Genomic DNA, 18,412 nt, shown 5'->3' with positions numbered 1-18,412 from the left:
TTTTAACTTTTAAAACTTGTGGCGCATTGAAAAAATGCCAAGGGATGAGATATGTAAAAAACATAGCAAAAACAATAACAAACAAAATAAATATTGAAAAAAAATAAGGGCGAAATCCAACATGAAAAAAATTAAAATTAAATGATAAGAGATGAAATTAAAAAAAAATTGCTAGTAAAAGAATTTAAAAATATCAAGAGAACAAAAATCAAACTTAATATAAAAATCAAATAAAACTAATGATTATAAATGAAATCGAAGAAAAACACCAATCAAAATAAAGTAAAAAAGTAAATAAATTGCAATTGAAAGAATAAAAATTAAATTAAGTGTCAAATATATATGGTATCATACTCTTATACCTTATCCAACCACTTTAATTTTTTATTAATATTTTCTATCCGTGAAAGACTAAATTGTTCATAAACTAATTTTATTATAATAAAAAACCAAAATAAAAAGGTGTAAAGCCAATTGAAAAGAAGCTTTATTTTTGTCTTTCCCCATGGCAAATGACTAATTTAAATGTCTAAAAAATCAAAATATCTAAAATGCCCTTGGTTGCAAGTGTTTTTTTTTTTACAAGGCTAGATAAATCATTTTCCTATCTATAATGAAAGTAAAAAATCAAGCTTGCCTTTAATCAACTTGAAAATGACTATACGAGAAGGCCAAATCACCTCTTATTTGCCAGGTTAGTGTATGCTTTTTTGAAGGGTGAAAGTGAAGGTGAAAAAAAAAACTGTACTTTCCCCCACGTGATTTAAGATTCACAGTTCTTTGAACCACATTGATTAGATCACACAAAAAATTTATTGTCAAACCCTACAAAAATATATATATCACAGTGCGAGTGTTTTTTTTTCCCCGTTTGCTGCAATAATTTTCTTTATTTGGTGAACTATTGGAAATTTTTAGAAAAATTAACAAAAGAATAAAGAAAATGGCCTGGCCAGTTCGGGAAGCAGGTTCCGTTTCCACTGAACGAACTTCGGGAACGGCCCGAGCCATAGTCAAGAAACGAGCTAGGCGAGCTTAAGACCGATATTTAAAATTTTACGCCAGCCCAAGAGGCTTCAAAACCCAAGAGAGAACGTAGAACACACAGCAGAATTATCAGGTAAGCACCTAAGATATCATCACCCACATAATTGAACTCTATCAATCCAATTTAAAATGGAAAGAGACTGAAATACCAGTTGGAATAATGGAACAGAGCACAACGGAGAATTTTCAATTCTATGCGAAGCATCAATCTCAATTCCCTGCGTTTAGTATGGATCAAGCCTCTTTGAAGTATGTGACAAGAGATCCCCCCCCACAGCACCAGACAAACCTTTACTTCCACCATTTCCATCATCTTGCAGCTCACTATGTTCAACTGCCGCCTGCTTCCTTGAAACCAAACCATGAAGACATAGAAAACAAGAATCTGATTCTTCCCCTTGGAATTTTACCCTTAACAATGACAGATTCAATTTCATTTGACCTCGGATTGAAAAAAATAGAGAGGCTTCCTAAGGTCAGATTAGAGGTGTCATATAATTCGTTCAAATCATCAATTTCCTTGAGGCCATTATTTGCTTTGTCGATCACAGTTAATGGCCTTCTGCTGGCCACTCTCAATATACTAGCTGCTTTCATCATTCAACTGAGAAAAGCTCCATGCATTGTTGCTAGATTCTGTTCGCTGGTTGCCTCTCTTGCAAAGAAAACTCTTCCACCCCCCACACTCCCAGCAAGAATCATAATCGTCTCCTGAAGACCCTTCTGCAACATAAGAATAAGATCCACTGCAACATGATAATAAGATCATTATGTCAAGCAATCTTTTCTCAACGAGTATTGAACTGGATCTGGAACAAAAATTCCTTTTGGATGGAAAATACCACGCAATATGACTAGGGCCCTTTTCACAGACTCCACTGGAGACATAGTCTCAAACTTGAGGGCAGCATCCCCAGCAACTAGAGCAATTAGAAGAACACCCCCTGAAACAGAAGAACAGCTATTAAACAGAAAAAAACTCGCCTCTCATGCTTGAATCTCTGTCAAATGACCAAATGTATCAGTTTTTCCAGCCCAAAATTATAGGGAAACAGCAATGCCACCTTATTTAGCAACTCATATCCTAGTCTGAGAATGGCACCTTTCTTTCTTTGTGGAAGCTCACGGACCATATCCCTAAGAAACTCCTGTCCACTGGCATATACAACAACCCCATCAATTCCACACCCTATACTCCCCACAGTCCTCTCCTAGAAAATCGGAAGGTCCTTTGCAAGCTATCTAACAAAAGTATCATTACCTCCTGGAATAAAACAATGACCACCCCCCCATTTCACAAGGATCATCCTGATCCCAGTACGCCATAGATAAATAGACATTCAAGAAGCATTTGCATATTTCGAATTTGCAAGATGCCAATTCAACAACATTAGCTCTTGTGGATCCTCAGCCACCTTATACAAATGCGTATAAGCTTCAAGCGCATTTCCTAGATTAACGTGTACAGATTTAACTTCCTCAATTATAGCCTGTCTAGGCTTACAAATTCTATCTAAAAAGTTACTAAAAGAAGCCTCTATCCTAGAATCAATCTCAGAGACAAATATCTCTCACCTTATGTAGGTGCAACCCCATTTTCCTTGCAAGGACTCCATGTGGATTCCCATTTATTCCAGTATTAACACTCGCACCAACATCCGCCACAGCCACCACTCCTTCACCCTTCCTTTTCATTGTCTTTACATGCCCACCTGGCCGCGCATTCCCTTCCAAAAAACAAACTTTAAAGCCCATAGCCATTGACTATCTGGCTGCAACCAACCCGGCGAGTCCCGCGCCAACAACAACCGCATTAGCTCTCTCTACTCCGTCGTTTAATTTCACCTGCGCTTCTTCAATAGCCTGCGCCATGCCAAAGTTAATGTAGCCATGTTGTCGCAGAAAATCATAAGCAGAATCCACCATTGCTTTGTGCTCAGCCCAAATAGACTCAAGCGCGTGCCCACGAGTGAACCAAGCAGAGACATAAGATCTCCAACGACTAAGAATATGGTTTCTCACCGCAATATAATTAGCTTGCTCTCTGCCCCAATCATAGACACTACATCAGCTTCAGTTTCTTCTTCGGTTAGCGAATCGACAGGAAAACCGACGGAGATTGCTATTAATGCCTCGACATCGACTTCTTTTGAAAGGCCGCCGCCAATTCTGTGGAGGCAGAAGGAAGGATTGCCGAAGACTTCGGTGAATAATCGTTTTCTACAGCGTCGTTTTTGGTTTGTAGAGCAGGGAATGTGGAGCTAGGGTTTCGGGTTGCTGGATGGGGTCAGAAGAGTCGTCCTGGGAGTCTGAAACTGGAGCTTCGAGTGTTGTTTGGGAAATGAAGAGTGGGTTTCTGATGATGGTGGAAGGTTGTTTTCCGGTGAGCTTTGGCGGTCTTTGAGGTCGGGTTTTTGGCGAGGAGTCGTAGGAGACGACATGGTGTGCGTTATCGGAGGGGTCTTGAGGAGGCTCGGCGGTTTTTTCCATTTAGCTTATGGTGTTTTATTAGTGCACTGCGCCTTTTCTAAATTTGAAGTCATAGGATCCTAAGCTGGGCTTCTTGACAGAACAGGCCCATTTGTTTTTTAATTTTCGCTATTTATTTATTTTCTTAAATGCCAATCACTACTAAAAGAAAGAAAGAAAATTCCTGGACCATATCTTTGTAAGATCTATTATTAGATTTTATATACTATATACATATATATTTTAAAAAATATTTAAGATGCTATGTGAGTAGTTTAAATATTAACTCATTATTACATGAAGGAGAGAATCTTGTTTATCGACTTAAATCAAATAATTAAAATGTTCTAAATATAATATTTAAATAAAAATAACAAAATAAAAGATCAATTAAAATTAATAGTAAGAAGAATTTATATAAAAAAATACAGAAAATGAAATAAAAATTTATAAAAAAATATAAAAAATTGAACATATTCCGAATAATTTGAAAACGGAAAGAAATTGAAAAAAAAAGTTATCGCAAAATTATATTAATCAGAAAATAAAAGGAACGAGTTATGAAAACTATAATATTTAAATAATTTAAAAAATTATATCTAATAAATCTTTAAAAAAGGTGGTCAAGATGTGAGGAAGAAGTCAAGGCATAGAAATCATCAGACCCGTAGAAATATACCTAATCTTTAAATTTTAAAAATAACAAAAGAATTATCAATATTAATTCCCAGCAAAGTTACTAATTTCTTCTAAAAAAGGAAAGTAAAAACAAAAATCTCTAATTCAGTAAAGCCCATTGAGCGGAAGCCCATTTACACATATTGAGCCCAAACAATAGAGAATTTTTATAGGGACAGAGGCACGCAACTAACCGGAGCCAGACCGAAAAATCGAACCACCCATCCTCCACGCTCTTTCTTTGGTTCCGTAAGGGTCTCTCCATTGCTGTCTCCTCCTCGAGCTCGAAGAGGAAATAAAAGAGAGGGAGATAGAGGCGAAGAGACAAGCGATAAAGATGATAACGCGATCGAATTTGGCAGACCAATTAAGAGAGTATCAGATTCGATCCAAGCATGATTGGGCCTCTGTCTCCTTCTTTTCTTCCGCTTCTAATTTCAGCTCTTCAAGGTACGTGCCTTTGGCGTATCCCTTCTTAAACTTTTCAATTTCAAAGGTTTGTCATTTATTGATTGTTAGTTTGATTGTTAGATCTCCGTTCTTAAAGTGTTGTGATTGCAAAAAATTATAGTTTGTACAGGTTAGATCAGCCATGGTTTGGATTCTTTTTGACGGGTTGTGGGTTTTTCTTAAGGAATTTTGAATGTGAAAGCTAAAAATTGAAGCTCCAGAGGATTTTTTTTTTAATTAATTGAATCGGTTTTTTAATATATATAAGTGGAAATAGCTTGGACGGCCCCCACCCCCTGGGGTCAGTTTGAACACCAGGGAACTTCATTACCAGATGAAGAAGCATGCCTGCTTGTGTATGAGAAAATTTGAGGTGATTAAGAAAAAAAGGAAGGAAACTAGTTGTTTAGATAAATCCAAATGGGTTCCTGAAAGATAGAATCTGGAAATGATCTATTGTCGAGCATTTTTGTATGGAGTGTCTATCGTTGAGGTGCGAACATGCAGTTTAGTTGTAGCAGGTTGAAGCCATTATTACATCAAGCAAATTAACTATGGATATTTGAGCAAAATTTGAAGAGAGAGAAATGTATAGTGGGTTTAGAAGCTTGAACACTTGAACTCTCGAGGAATAATTATAGCTGTTTGATGGATGCTATTTAAAATTTCATTAACAACGTATTTTTCAAGCACTGGTGTTGTATCTCTTGCTGGAAAAGAAACGCTTTTTACCGGTTACTAGATGATTTCAATCATATGCAAGCCAATTACCACACATTAAGAGCATGTTTGGATGTGTGAAATTTCTGTGAACCTTTTGTTGGAGTAGCATTTATGAGTAAATCCTCTTTTATGCAACTTTTGTTTTTTTTTCTTAATTTCATGCTCTGAATGGGGGCAGTAAGTATCCGTAGCACCTAAAGGTTGTAATTTTTAATTTTCCTATTACAGCCGCTTCCCATATGCAAAGCAAAGATGCAAAATGAGCAGGAGATAAAAATGCTTTTAAGATGATATCCTTGTTCATTTCTTTTAGACAAAACTCTGATATTAATTCACCAAGAACATGGATGTCCACACTCCACAAAGGGCAATAAAATAAAGTTGAAATGAAAACATATTGTGAGCGTAGGAATAACTTATGAAGGTGATAAATAGTGAGGATTAAAACAGAATATGATCCATTTTCTTAGGAATGATGTCTGTTTGGTGCTAGGGAACTTCTGACTTCTGCCTGCAATTTCATGCACGTGATTTTTGGGACGAGAAGCTGTGCTCTAAATTTGGATCGGATGAGGCATTGGGTTTTGTTGTTCAGGGAAAGATAATGGAATTGAGTTCTGTAGCTGATCATTGATACTCTATTTGATAGGATTGGGTGTTGAAGGGAACTTGGGGGATTGAAAAGATTGTTTATAGTGAGCTTTAACATAGGATACAGTTTTGCCACATTTCAATTGTTTTTGATGGTAGTAGTTTTCTGTTGGAACTTTTGAAAAGGCAAAAGCAGTCCAGAGATAAACTAGTGTAGATACCAGATTAACTCAATTGTTTGTGACTTGTGTTAGTTGGAGATGATAATTCAATTGATAATGTTTGGGAAATTTGCCTGATAAATGCGATTCAGTTATTTTTACTTTTGTACACAGTGGTTGGGTGGTTGCAGAGCTAAACTGAAACTGAGGGCGGATTTATTTTCCTTCCCTGCATAGATTTGGACATTTCATGTTGCTGGTGACATTTCATGGCAATTCATTTGATCAAATATTCACTTTTAATTAGTGAATGTTTCTCATGCTTGGTTATCATGGCTTAGAGAATACTGACACTCAACTCCTCTATAATAGTCCCTGCAGTGTTATTGTCCATGAATCAATCTTTCTTTGTATGATCTAAGATGGCATCGTTTCTGACTTTGTTCTTCTCTTTGTCCCGTGTATGCTTGCAGGGTGGACGTTGTGGTGTTTGTAATATGGGAACTTTTTATCATAGCATTCTTGGTTTTCTCTGCAGTTTCTTTATATTTTAGGCATATGCGACTTGCATTTATCCTAGTATGCATCACTTTGCTATTGCTTATATGCATGAAAGTTACAAAGCAAGTTCGATTGGCTAGGAAAAAGAAGCGAAGGATGCTTCTTCCTTTATCCATGTAAACTTCACAAGCAGTGAACCTTTTCCTAAACCAAAACAACTTTGTTGCGTAGATTGATACAATTTCTGACCTTTGCATTGATCCTTGTCCCCCCTGCTTTATCGCAATGTTTAATTGTATACCCAAAGCAAGCTGATCAAGGGATGAGGTGATCAATAAAATAGATGCTAATTGAATTGGAGATTTCTCATCACATGGAATGGAAGATTGAGATGGTTTTGTTTGAGGCGGTGAGCTATTGACAGACATCAAATGTGGGTTGGGTGGGTGCTGGTGTTAGAAAGGTATTGTTTCTTTTTTGCTACATGCTTGTAGCATGGATAGCCGCTTTAAGAAGCTTGCTTTAAGAAGCTTTATTCGGGCTTGATTTATGAGACAAATGTTTTTAATATGTATGGGATACGATTTTTGTTTTTGCTGCTATACATCCCTAATGTAAAGGAACGAGCTGGTGTTGAGAATTCCGGAGACCTGTCTTTCTCATATTGCGGATAAACCCTCTGCATCTGCATGACTCTGTACAAGCCCTGGCAGAATTATTTTTTCTGGAATTTGGTGTGGAAGGATTTGCTGAAAAATATCGTTATATATTTATCAACTATAGTATCAGATGTTACATGCCAATATCAAGAGTAAAGATTCAGAAACTACAAACTAAGCTGGTGCGATGGGAGAGATTCTTCAAGCAGTGGCTGTGCTTGTCTCTCCAGAAGGCATTTTATCCAGCGAAGATCAGATTTATAGCTTAGTTTTATATCAACCCTCGATGCAGTGCCGACTGCCAAGGGTCGTCAAATTTGTTAGGACCCTGGTTACCGAGGCTTGAAGAAGTGAATTTCGATTGCCAAGTCACAGCAGTCCATATTGCTCCAGCTACCACTAGCATGCTAACTACCATCCCCAAGGCTCCCGGTATCCAATTAAGGCACCAAATCGCACTATATTTTGTAGGGTTTTTAATCATTATCCACTTGAAACTTTGATATGCTATGGTAACTGGAAGTGCAATCCCTCCTATCAATCCTGCCAAGCTAGTCAAGAAAGGAAGTGCCACGGATGTAAAGGATGCCAAGCATCCAAAGAACTGAACACTGTTCGCAACCACCGTGGACATGGTTTCTTGATTTTACTCGTATATCTAGTCTCCAAATTGTCAAATACTGGCGTTGCATAAATCTGAAACGAGCTGAGGGAGCTAATAATAGGCTTGTTAATCCTAGTAGCAACTTAGAGGTTTCATGTCCGTGATATTCCTGTCGAGCGTCGAGCGTCCCTCTGTTCGGCACCTGCTCATTAGAAGCAGAGCACAACATGTTATTGTCTCAAAAAGGAGGCAAGGCAACATTTTTCATAGTCCTTGTGTTGTCGAGGCCTTAGTTTCTCCTCGAGGCACCATTAGATATTTGTCTTGCCAAGTTACCAGAACCCAATTTCGCCTGTTGCACGAGGAAACAAACACATTGCTATGATCAAATATGCTGACTTTACTCCTCTCCACATGGGCTTCCGGGACGGTTGCTTTGCACTGGAAGGCTCAGTCCCCTGAAACATTCAGCACATAAATCATTTGACCAGATCCAATGCAAGATGAAAGGAGAAAAGCAAAAACGATTGATGTATATACTGTCTTATCTTCGACCTGGTTTCATGACCAAAAACTAGTGTGTATATAGTTAGTGACAAGATCATTTATAAGAGAAGTTATGTATGCATCAGAAAATGTATGCAAGCTGAATAAACTACAAGGTACTGGTTAATAAAATTGAAATTTGAAGCGTATGTGATTAAGATGGACTGGACTGATAATTGGCACGATGATGCTCACCGAAAGCAGCCATCGATGGTCGGAGGTATCTGCCATAAACCTCTCGGACTCCGATTCGTTTAGCTGAATCAATAGCCATAGAGTGTCTAGCTGCCACACAAAAACTCGAGATAGACATAGAATTCCCCAAGTCCTGTAGCCAAATTGAAAAGGAAAAACTAAAAATTTATATTTACAAAAGCTAAACAATTTTATTAATTAAAATAAATTAATTTTCACAGTTTTTGCTTCCTTGTTTATTTAGCTACATAATTTAAGAAATAAAAGAGGTATTCTAAGAGAAATCTTTACACGATCTGAATAAGAACAAAAAGATTCAATCAATACGAAAAAGAGTAAAAGGTTATATTAAGAAAGTTTAAAAAAGTACAAGGACCAAATCTGTATAAAACCCCATTGAAATATCGTAACAAAAGATTAAAAGCAAGTCATTTACTATTACTCAGTTTCTAATTAAACAGATAAAGGTTTCCATTTGATTCACAGAACATTGTACTAATAGATCAATGGTGAATTTCTTCAACCAACGGATTTGTGAGCATAACATTGGATGGATTACCGTTTTGGCTATTTGTTATCACTTGAGCCTCTATAAGATTCCTTTTCTCTTTCAGGAGCCTAACCCCAAAGATTGCTAAGAGATGGCCGCCTGTCATAGCTTCCTGGGCCTCTGCCGCATGCAGGTGTGCTTAGATAATATTTGTCATTCGATTCCGGAAAAAAGTGTTTGATTATTAGGTCATGAAAGGTCTAGTATTTTATAAAAAACGATATTATTTTAGTTTTTTTCTTTAAATTTCTTGATATTAACCCAGTCAGGTTGGACTACAATGGATTAATTCATCAAATTACTTAAATTTAGCTATAATTATGTTAAAATCAATTTAAATTAAAATTCATTTTGAACTCAGTTTAATTCATAGGTTTATCGAGTTAGTGTACCTGATAGATTTAATAATTATAGTTTATACTCACAACATGAGATGATAAACTTGTTATGGTTTTAATTTCCTTTTTAATTTTGTCTTTTCTCCTTTTGTAGTTTGTACAAGGTAACCTGGAAAACATCCCCCACCCACCACAATATTCATTCAAACAGATTATACTCGATGAGGGCAACATGCAAGACATCAGAAATCTATGTAGAGGGTATAAACAGATCTAGAAAATAATAAATCATTCTATACAATAAACCTTGTAAACTTAAAGTGTTGCTATGGCGCCCCGCTAAAAAAAAATCAATTCTAAAAACCACTTTGTTTTTGCTTTTTAAAAATGATTTTTTTTTGTGCTTCATTTTTATTTTTTTCATCCTGGTTGACTTGTTCTCGAACTCGGATCCCACTCGGTTCTTTTTATTACCATTTCGCTTAATGTTATCACAACTTTGCTTTTGTTTTAGTGGAGGCATCAGTGATCTCGTCGTCTATGAGGATGAGGAGGGGGGGTTGAGTTAGTCCCTGTGAGTTTGGCAAGGAGTTCTCGAACTCGGATCCCACATTTTTTGCTAGTTAATTATAAGTTAGTCTTTCAAGTTTATCATAGTTAATTAGTTAATCTGTATAGTATCATAAATAGTTAAATTTTCCCTTGATTGATATTGAAATTAATTATTTTTAATTTAATAATTTTTTTCATTTAAAATTTAGTGGTTAATGAACTACGAATTACTTTGCTGCTGCTAATATCGATAAAATCTTTTAATTGAAGAAATTGATAAACACCAATATTAATTCTTTTAGTTGTTAAAATGTGATAATCATTTTTAATTTAGTTGTTTTTTCCTTTAATATTATCATCTTCAATTTAATAATTTTTTTTCCTTTAAAATTTAGTGGTTAACAAGCTACCTTGTTAGCTGATATTAATAAAATCTTTTCATTGAAAAACTTTATAAACACTAGTATTAATTGTTTTAGTTGTTAAAATATGTATGATCCATAAATTTCTCTCTTCTCGACTTTCTTTCTCTTTTCTAAACTTAACTTGAATAAAATAAAATTTTAAATTAAAATGTAAAATTCAAAAACTAAAAAGATCAAAACTTTAAACAAAACAACTTTAGAGACTGAATTTTTAAAAAACACACCTTAAAAAATAATAAAGCCTGCATTTTTTAGTTAATTATCAAATTTGATATTCAAAATTTAAAGCTATTTTTTTCTACAAAATTAAATCTTATCTTGCCAAATTAAGCATCATTTTAATGCCATAAAAAGTTAATCAAAATGAATCATTAGCTAAGATCCCAATTAACAAAATATTTTAGATAAAATTAAAAAAAAATCTTGTAATCAAAATAAATATTTTTTTGAAGTGTGAAAAGAAACCATAACATTGCTCCAATCCAAGGTAATTTCTTCTTGATCCACGTTGTTGCAACAGGAAAATCAACACACCATTTAACCTTTTCTTTCATTTGTCAATTTACATACTTATATCCTATTTTTACACAACAGGAAAATCAATGGACATATAAATCATTCAGTTACAGACTACCCAATCACAGAGTCTGGAGATTGTATACCCTGAACTTGTATTTAACCCAATTACATTAAAACAAGAAAGGATCACAACTCTTATGAAGCAGATGAACATACGGACGAAGTCTTATCAGAGCTCAAGAACAGCAATATAAATACGAACATTGTAAGTGACCATAAGTACGCCTGCTCTTACTATGATCTTGCTTGCATAAAGCTTAAACCATTCAGAGCTTGGAGGTTGCGAGCTTGATAAGATCCTTTCGGAGAATCTTGCCAGACGGATTCTTAGGTATGGCAGCAACGTATGCGACTCTCCGAATTCTTTTGTATGGCGCCACCTATATATATATATAGCAGCTTCGGAATTAGAAAAAATGAAACCTGATTTGCGCAAAACCATATGATAAAAAAGAACTGATTTGAGAACACACCTGTCCTGCTATGAAATCCATGACAGCTTTCTCGGATAAATTACTTCCAGCTTTTCTTACCACGTAAGCCATGGGGAACTGCCCAACCTGCTCGTCAGGAAACCTGAAACAGGATCACATATAATACAAGGTTAGATTTGATTCCCAGGTTCATTTCCACCATGAGGTAAGACTTACGGTATTACAGCAGCATCAGAAATCTCTGGGTGAGTTAGCAGCAATGCCTCTAGTTCTGCCGGAGGGACCTACCATCTCAACAGACAACCATTAAAGCATGCCCATCATCTTACATTTCGAAGAGAAAAAACAAAAAAATGTCAAGTGGTCAAGATTTCCGCGTTTAAGAATTTACTTCATGATTAACACTTGTCGCTTTAAAGAATATCTATATGAAATAAAAAAATGAATCTTCCATTCACCTGATAACCCTTGTATTTAATCAGCTCCTTTAACCGATCAACCACGAAAATAAAGCCATCATCATCAATGTAGCAGAGATCTCCTGTTCTTAACCATCCCTCTGAATCGATAGTTGATGAAGTAGCTTCAGCGTTACTAAAGTAACCTGAAAAAAGCCCCCAACTCAATAGGTGATCAAACAAATTATACCCGGTGAGGGCAACGTGCAAGACATCCGAAATCTATGCAAAATCAACATCGAAATCAGGTCACATTGTGATTTCATGAAGGTCAGCACGTTCCATAAAGGGAAAACATTGGAAATTAAGCTTGAAATCAACATGCCAAAGCCCTGTAACATAGAGCATGCCATCATGTTATCACCAAATTAAAGACTACATCATTATATCATGTGATGACAAGCACCACTCGCTGCATCTACAACAAGAAGTCTTCATGAAACGATGGATTAAAGTGGTACCCCAACTTTTAGGTCTACTCGCACAGGCATTAAAAAGAGGAATGATTTGCCGCAGCGCAGCTAAAAAAGAGGTTAAGTAACTGGTGGGGCAAAGGTAGCGCACTTCTTAATAAATAAATAAATAAATTGGCCTTTCCTTTGGAGATATAAAAGTTACCGACAGATCTATAAAACAATAATTTATAACAGAGTGGACCTGCCATTTTGAAATTTAAAGTGCAGAACATGAATAATTCATCTTTCTTTCACCACTTCTCATCGAATACAATGATGGCACGGGAGGACTAGGGAACCAAGCTCTTCATTCTATACAATAAATACCACATGGGTTCATATTGCCCCACACCACGTATTCTTTTGGACATGGCAGTACAACCCGGTTCAGCTGGTGAATTGACCTGGAACCTGATTCACCTAAACCTTGACCAGGTTTTACACGTGAAAACTAGAGTTATATTTGTCTTGGATAAACTCGGGTGAGGTCTGATATATACAATTTTTTTTTTCATTAACAAAACGACATTGTTTTTTTTAAGGGATTGAAATCCTGACCTCCCTTCTTCCTCCGTTCTTCATTTCTTTTTACTTTTATTCCTAAATTTCAACGATTATAAATTGTGGTATGTTAGCCTAATTGTGTTCTTCAAACAACTTATAGATGTGTTGGTACTTTCTTTCCAGCAAAAACATGTCTATAACTCATGTTGCTCTATTGCGTGCCACTGTCAGTTTCAATCGTGCATCGGTATCATGCCTTCTCTGTAACTGGATAGCTAGGGCTTGTAGGTTGTCTTTGTGTCCAGCAATCTAGGGTACACAGCTGCTTTGTATCAAAAACATGTAAAAGATTCCCTGATTGATGCTATCTTAGAATTCCCATTTGTTAAAAAAAAGAAGAAGAAGCAACGATTGGCTGCTTCCAAGAAGATACATGATTGTAACTATCATCATGATACCTGATTCAGATTTTGTTTCTTTGGACATGGACGAGCTTAATATGTTTATCGTCCAAAAGTGACCGCGTTAACTAGGTTTTGTATTAGTTTTCGTTTTTATATGAAATATGAATTATAATATTATGAAATTTTGAAATTTTTATAAAAAAATATTATTTATAATGAAATATCTCTCAAAATATAAAATTATAATTAGTTAATTGTTTTTGCCCTTTAATTTGCAGTTTGCTTAGTTGTGTTTGTCAAAATGTGCTGAATTAATTATGCAGTGTTTGTCAATTAATTGCTTTTGTTTAAAAGTAGTTTTTTTTGTTAAGTTAAATTTTTTATCAAAGTGGATTGTGAAATGTATTTGCATTTTTTTTTTTAGAGCCAAACCTGATAGGGCAACAGAGTGATTTGTAGTAGTTTTTTTTTTTAATTTTTTTTATATTAACTTGAATCAATTTTTTAGTGGGTCAACCCTAGAACATACATATTCTTTTACTTTTTATACATGGTGAAACATTAATTAAATATAACATAACATATTTATGAAAATATCTTTCTTGTAAATTTTAATTAAATTTGAACTGGAAACAATAATGTTTTGGGTCAGATTTACAGGCTTACCTTCTCTCTCTTTTTCAGTATAAGATTATAAGTTTATTATCCGTTTGCTTGTTGAAAAATAATAATTATTAGATTTAAATAATTAAAAGATAAAAAAATTAAATTAATAATTATTATTATTTTATAAATTATTTTAAATAATATAAGTAATAATTAAAAGAATAAAAATTAAATTTAATAAATAAAAAAATTTAATTAAAAATAATAAATAACAATTATAAAAATTAAAATTAAAATTAATATAAAATTTAAAATTTAAAGAATAAAATTAAAAAATAAATATTCAAAACAAAATATATATAACCATTAAAAATAAAATTTTATGAATCAAATTTGATATAATTAATAAATAATATAATATTTTTAAATTTTTTATTATTAAAATATTTTAAAAAAAATAAAAAATACAAGTTAAATTTATCTTTAATTAAAAAATATTTTTTATTAATTAAATTTTCTAATAAAAAAAATACAAGAAAAATTCAGAAAGTTGTTCCTGAAATCACTTAAACAAACGCATCTATATCAATCTCTAATTCTATCATCGGAAGAAATAAATGACACGTGCAATTATAATATTCTAACACGACAAAAACGACCAAACAAAAAAAAACATAAAACAAAAAACAGAAAAAGAAAGCAACATACAGCCTACCTTTCATGACAGAAGGAGCTCGAAGCCAAAGCTCACCGGTCTGGTTCACCAGCAAAGCTTTACCGCTCTCCGGGTCCACGATCTTGGCCTCCGTGTTCGGCGACAATAGCCCTGCCGTACCATACCTCCTACTCTCCTCCAACGTATCCGTCGAAGCACCAATCCCCGCCGATTCAGTGAGCCCATAACCTTGTAAAATCGTAACCCCTGGATACTTCTCCGAAAACCCTTCAACCATTTCCTTACTCAGTGGAGCTCCGCCTGATAAAACAAAATTCAACGAACTCAAATCATACCTCTCCCGTATCTGATCAGCCCCGTTGATCAGCGCTACTAGTATCGGCGGCACGAGTGGTAAATAAGTGGCCCGGTATTTCACAATCGTCGATAACATCTCCCCCATTTCGAATTTTGAGAGAACGATGACCGTTGACCCTGCTGCCAGAATTCCTGTGGCAAACGCTGCTAAACCGTAGATGTGAAACATCGGGACCGTACAGATAAATTTGTGATCTCCTTCATTTAATCTGAACCGTTCAACAATCGTTTGTACCATAGCGATTAAGTTCTTGTGTGAGGACACCACACCTTTGCTTTCTCCTGTTGTGCCTGAAGAGTAGAGTAGCGTCGCTGTGTCATCCTGCTTGACTTGCTCTCTAACTCGGATCCCACTTGGTTCTTTTTTTACCATTTCACTTAATGTTGTCACAATTTTGGCCTTTGTTTTAGTGGAGGCATCAGTGATCTCATCGTCTATGAGGATGATGGTGAGGTTTGAGTTTGACTCGGTGAGTTTGGCAAGGAGTTCAGGAGTAGTGAAAGCGAGTGAAGGTTTCGAATTGGCAATTTGTTTAGCGATTTCACGAGGAGTGTTGAGAGGATTAGTGGTGGTAATTACAGCGCCTAAAGACATGACGGAGAGGCAAACGATGGGGAAGAAGATGGAGTTCGGAGAAAGTAAGAGGATGACGTGGCCTTTGCGGATTCCCATGTCGTAGAGACAAGTGGAAACGGAATCTACTGCTTTCCATAGGTCTTTGAAGGAGAGGTGGCGGCCGGTAGCTGCGTCGATGAAGGCTGTTTTGCCGTGGTGAGGACGGGAGGAGATGAAGGTGGTGACGTCTAGGAAGTCAGTTAGTGGGAGTGGGATTGGCTTGCGTTTGCTGTAGAAAACAGAGTTTGATTTGCAAAAGCCGCTTCTCGGGTCGATCGTGAGGTTGTTGTTGTCTGCCATGGCTGCTAAATTATTGAGCAAGATCTCTCTCAAATCTAGCTACTGGCTGTTGTGGTTCTTTATTCTCTCGGCAGAAAGAGGACTCTTTATGCACAGGTCGTCACCTGTCAATGACGATGGTGATGGCCGACAATTTTAGCTAATTAATTAAAGTTAGTCCTTGTAGTTTATCAAAATTGATTAATAAATCTCTATAGTATCATAAATTGTTAAATAGTCCCTTGATTGGTATTAATCATCTTCAATTTAGAGACTGTTTAGTATGCTAATAGTTTCTGTTTTTTGTTCAACCATAAAGAAAAGATTATCTAGTTAATCAAATAACTTTTTTTTTTTGCAGTTGGATTCAAAAGAAAAAACTTAGAGGCCATTTCAAATCTTGGTTCCAGAAAAATTAAAATAATTTATTTTTTATTTATAAAGATCTGTTTTAACTCATTTTATATTTTTTAAAACCTATTTTTTAAAAAATCACAACTAAAAATATTTTTTTATACAAATTATTTAAATTATAACAGTAAAAATCAAACACATGTTTTAGACTTTAGTAGTTGATTCCTCTCTTAAAACAAATTATTTAAATTATATAAGTAAAAATATCCACAATATCAAACACATTTTTAGACTTTAGTAGTTGATTCCTCTCTTCACCTACTTATTTTTCTTTAACCTTTTTTCATGAAGCATTGAATAAACTTAAATGAAAAGGGAAGCATGGGATTAATAGAAGGACTAAATTATAAACAAATTAAAAATATAAAGGCTTAAAATATATATTTTAAAACCTCAAAGATTAATTGATTAGTTTTGCTAAACTATAAGGATTAAAGTTAAGACATTGCTCTTGCATCTTTGTCTGTTCTTTTTGGATTCTCAGCACAATACTATCTGTCTACTAATACTAAAACTTACTCGGTCGGTTTGAATTTCTTCTAGAATTAATCCCGTAGATATCTTAGTTGGAATGGAAGCTCCATGGTGGTGGTGTGGTAGGTCTATAAATTTTAGATGTATTTCTTGGACGTATTATTGAAAATGAGATCATTGATAGTATAATTTTTTTTTATTATTAAGATAAAGATATGCATGATTCCAATGACTTTATTTTTTAAAATTAAATCAACCAATTTATTTACGAAACTCGATGTGAATAGATTTAAAATTAACTGATAACTTGTAATCCTTCTAGTCTTATTTATAAGCTAAACAAGATTGACAACACTTGTTTTAATTTGTGTTTACATACATTGAATTATAATTCCTAGATCTATTAAATATATACTGATCTTATTTCAATGCAACACTTGTATTAATTTGTGTTTAAAAGCAATCTACTGAAACGAATCAATAGTAAATTTAATTGTGTGGAATTATTATTAATGTTGTTGTTGTTATGGAGTAAATTAATACATACACCAACAAGTTATAATACTATCTTGGTACTGAATTAAAGTCACCAAACATGTATTAATGGTTTAAATTTATATTCTAGGAACACAAGTACTAGTTACTTAGAATATTTGTGTAATTATTAATAAAAACGAGGGTGCATTATCTAACTTCATATAAATGATGCGTGCACGTGAGTGAGGAAGAAAAAATCACAATACCAAAACCCTAGGTTTCAAAGCAATTTAATGTCCAGGATATTAATGATTTTCTTTAATTTGAAATACTTGGCTTACCAAATACAAAAATAATTTGTTTTAAATATTTTTTTTAAATCTCAAACATCTTTATAGTTAATTTTGTTTTAGTATAATTTTTAATTTAATTAATAGATTTTCTATTTAGAGTATTTGACTTGTCATTTCGAGATCATATGTTTATATATATATAAATTTCAAAATATTAATTTAACATGTATAATTTTAATTTAAATAAAAAAATCAATTAAATTGAGATTATGCAATTTAAATGTCAAGCATAGTATTAAATATTTAAATATAATTTTAAAATTTAAACATTTTTATTTAGCATCCAATAGATCATTGGTTTGCACTACATTTCTAATAAACTCATTATTGAGTAATAAAATAAAAAAATTTATAAAAACAACACAATTAGATAATTTAAATCTATTAGGGTCAATTCACAAAATTCATGATTTAGGTTATGAGATTGAAATAATTTTTTTAAAAATAAATTAAAACTAATAATAAAATTTGACTAATAATCAATCAAATATTGAAAATGTTGAATGATGAATCTAAAAAGAATTATCAATTAAAAAAATAAATAAAAAATAAATATAAACTTAATTAACATGCCAAACCATGTTGATTAAGATAATTACTAAAAAAACAAACCATAACAAAATATAAAATAAATTAACTATCAAACTAAATTGTTGAAGAATTGAATTATAAAAAACCAAAAAAGTTATTCACCAAACAAAATGAAGGAACATAACCAAAATTTTATGCTTGAAATGACCTGAAATCTTTAACGCTATGAAATCTGTTCCATGTTATTTTGTTTTTCTAAATGGGTACAAGATATAGAAATAGGCTATTCCAAATAGATTAGAATGA

General features: G+C 33.9%; 2 protein-coding genes and 1 pseudogene across 2 annotated transcripts; 1 reads left to right on the top strand and 2 right to left on the bottom strand.

Moving 5' to 3' along the window:
* Positions 1–762: 762 nt before the first annotated feature.
* Positions 763–3,545, bottom strand: LOC105137271 (lysine-specific histone demethylase 1 homolog 1-like; annotated as a pseudogene).
* Positions 3,546–4,380: 835 nt separating this feature from the next.
* On the top strand, positions 4,381–7,350 carry LOC105137270 (NADH-ubiquinone oxidoreductase chain). The gene is made up of 2 exons (XM_011042968.1): positions 4,381–4,644; positions 6,593–7,350. The coding sequence occupies exons 1-2, from the start codon at positions 4,532–4,534 to the stop codon at positions 6,798–6,800; spliced, it is 321 nt and encodes a 106-aa protein (XP_011041270.1). The 5' UTR covers positions 4,381–4,531; the 3' UTR covers positions 6,801–7,350.
* A 3,593-nt stretch (positions 7,351–10,943) lies between these two features.
* On the bottom strand, positions 10,944–15,953 carry LOC105137269 (4-coumarate--CoA ligase-like 5). The gene is made up of 5 exons (XM_011042966.1): positions 14,645–15,953; positions 11,961–12,106; positions 11,719–11,786; positions 11,542–11,644; positions 10,944–11,448 (listed from the first exon to the last, which is right to left on the bottom strand). The coding sequence occupies exons 1-5, from the start codon at positions 15,876–15,878 to the stop codon at positions 11,335–11,337; spliced, it is 1,665 nt and encodes a 554-aa protein (XP_011041268.1). The 5' UTR covers positions 15,879–15,953; the 3' UTR covers positions 10,944–11,334.
* Between the last annotated feature and the right edge of the window lie 2,459 nt (positions 15,954–18,412).

Source organism: Populus euphratica, unplaced genomic scaffold, assembly GCF_000495115.2.
Source record: "Populus euphratica unplaced genomic scaffold, PopEup_1.0 scaffold65.1, whole genome shotgun sequence".
Lineage (NCBI taxonomy): Eukaryota > Viridiplantae > Streptophyta > Magnoliopsida > Malpighiales > Salicaceae > Populus > Populus euphratica.
This window is presented reverse-complemented; position numbering and strand designations above follow the sequence as displayed.

Bases quoted from the DNA above. Each gene is read 5' to 3' on its own strand.
- LOC105137270 (XM_011042968.1), top strand. From the start codon at position 4,532: ATGATAACGCGATCGAATTTGGCAGACCAATTAAGAGAGTATCAGATT. The intron at 4,645-6,592 runs GTACGTGCCTTT...GTATGCTTGCAG, and splicing joins TCTAATTTCAGCTCTTCAAG to GGTGGACGTTGTGGTGTTTG.
- LOC105137269 (XM_011042966.1), bottom strand. From the start codon at position 15,878: ATGGCAGACAACAACAACCTCACGATCGACCCGAGAAGCGGCTTTTGC. The intron at 11,787-11,960 runs GTGAATGGAAGA...TTGAGATGGTAG, and splicing joins TTAAATACAAGGGTTATCAG to GTCCCTCCGGCAGAACTAGA. The intron at 11,645-11,718 runs GTAAGTCTTACC...ATCCTGTTTCAG, and splicing joins TCTGATGCTGCTGTAATACC to GTTTCCTGACGAGCAGGTTG.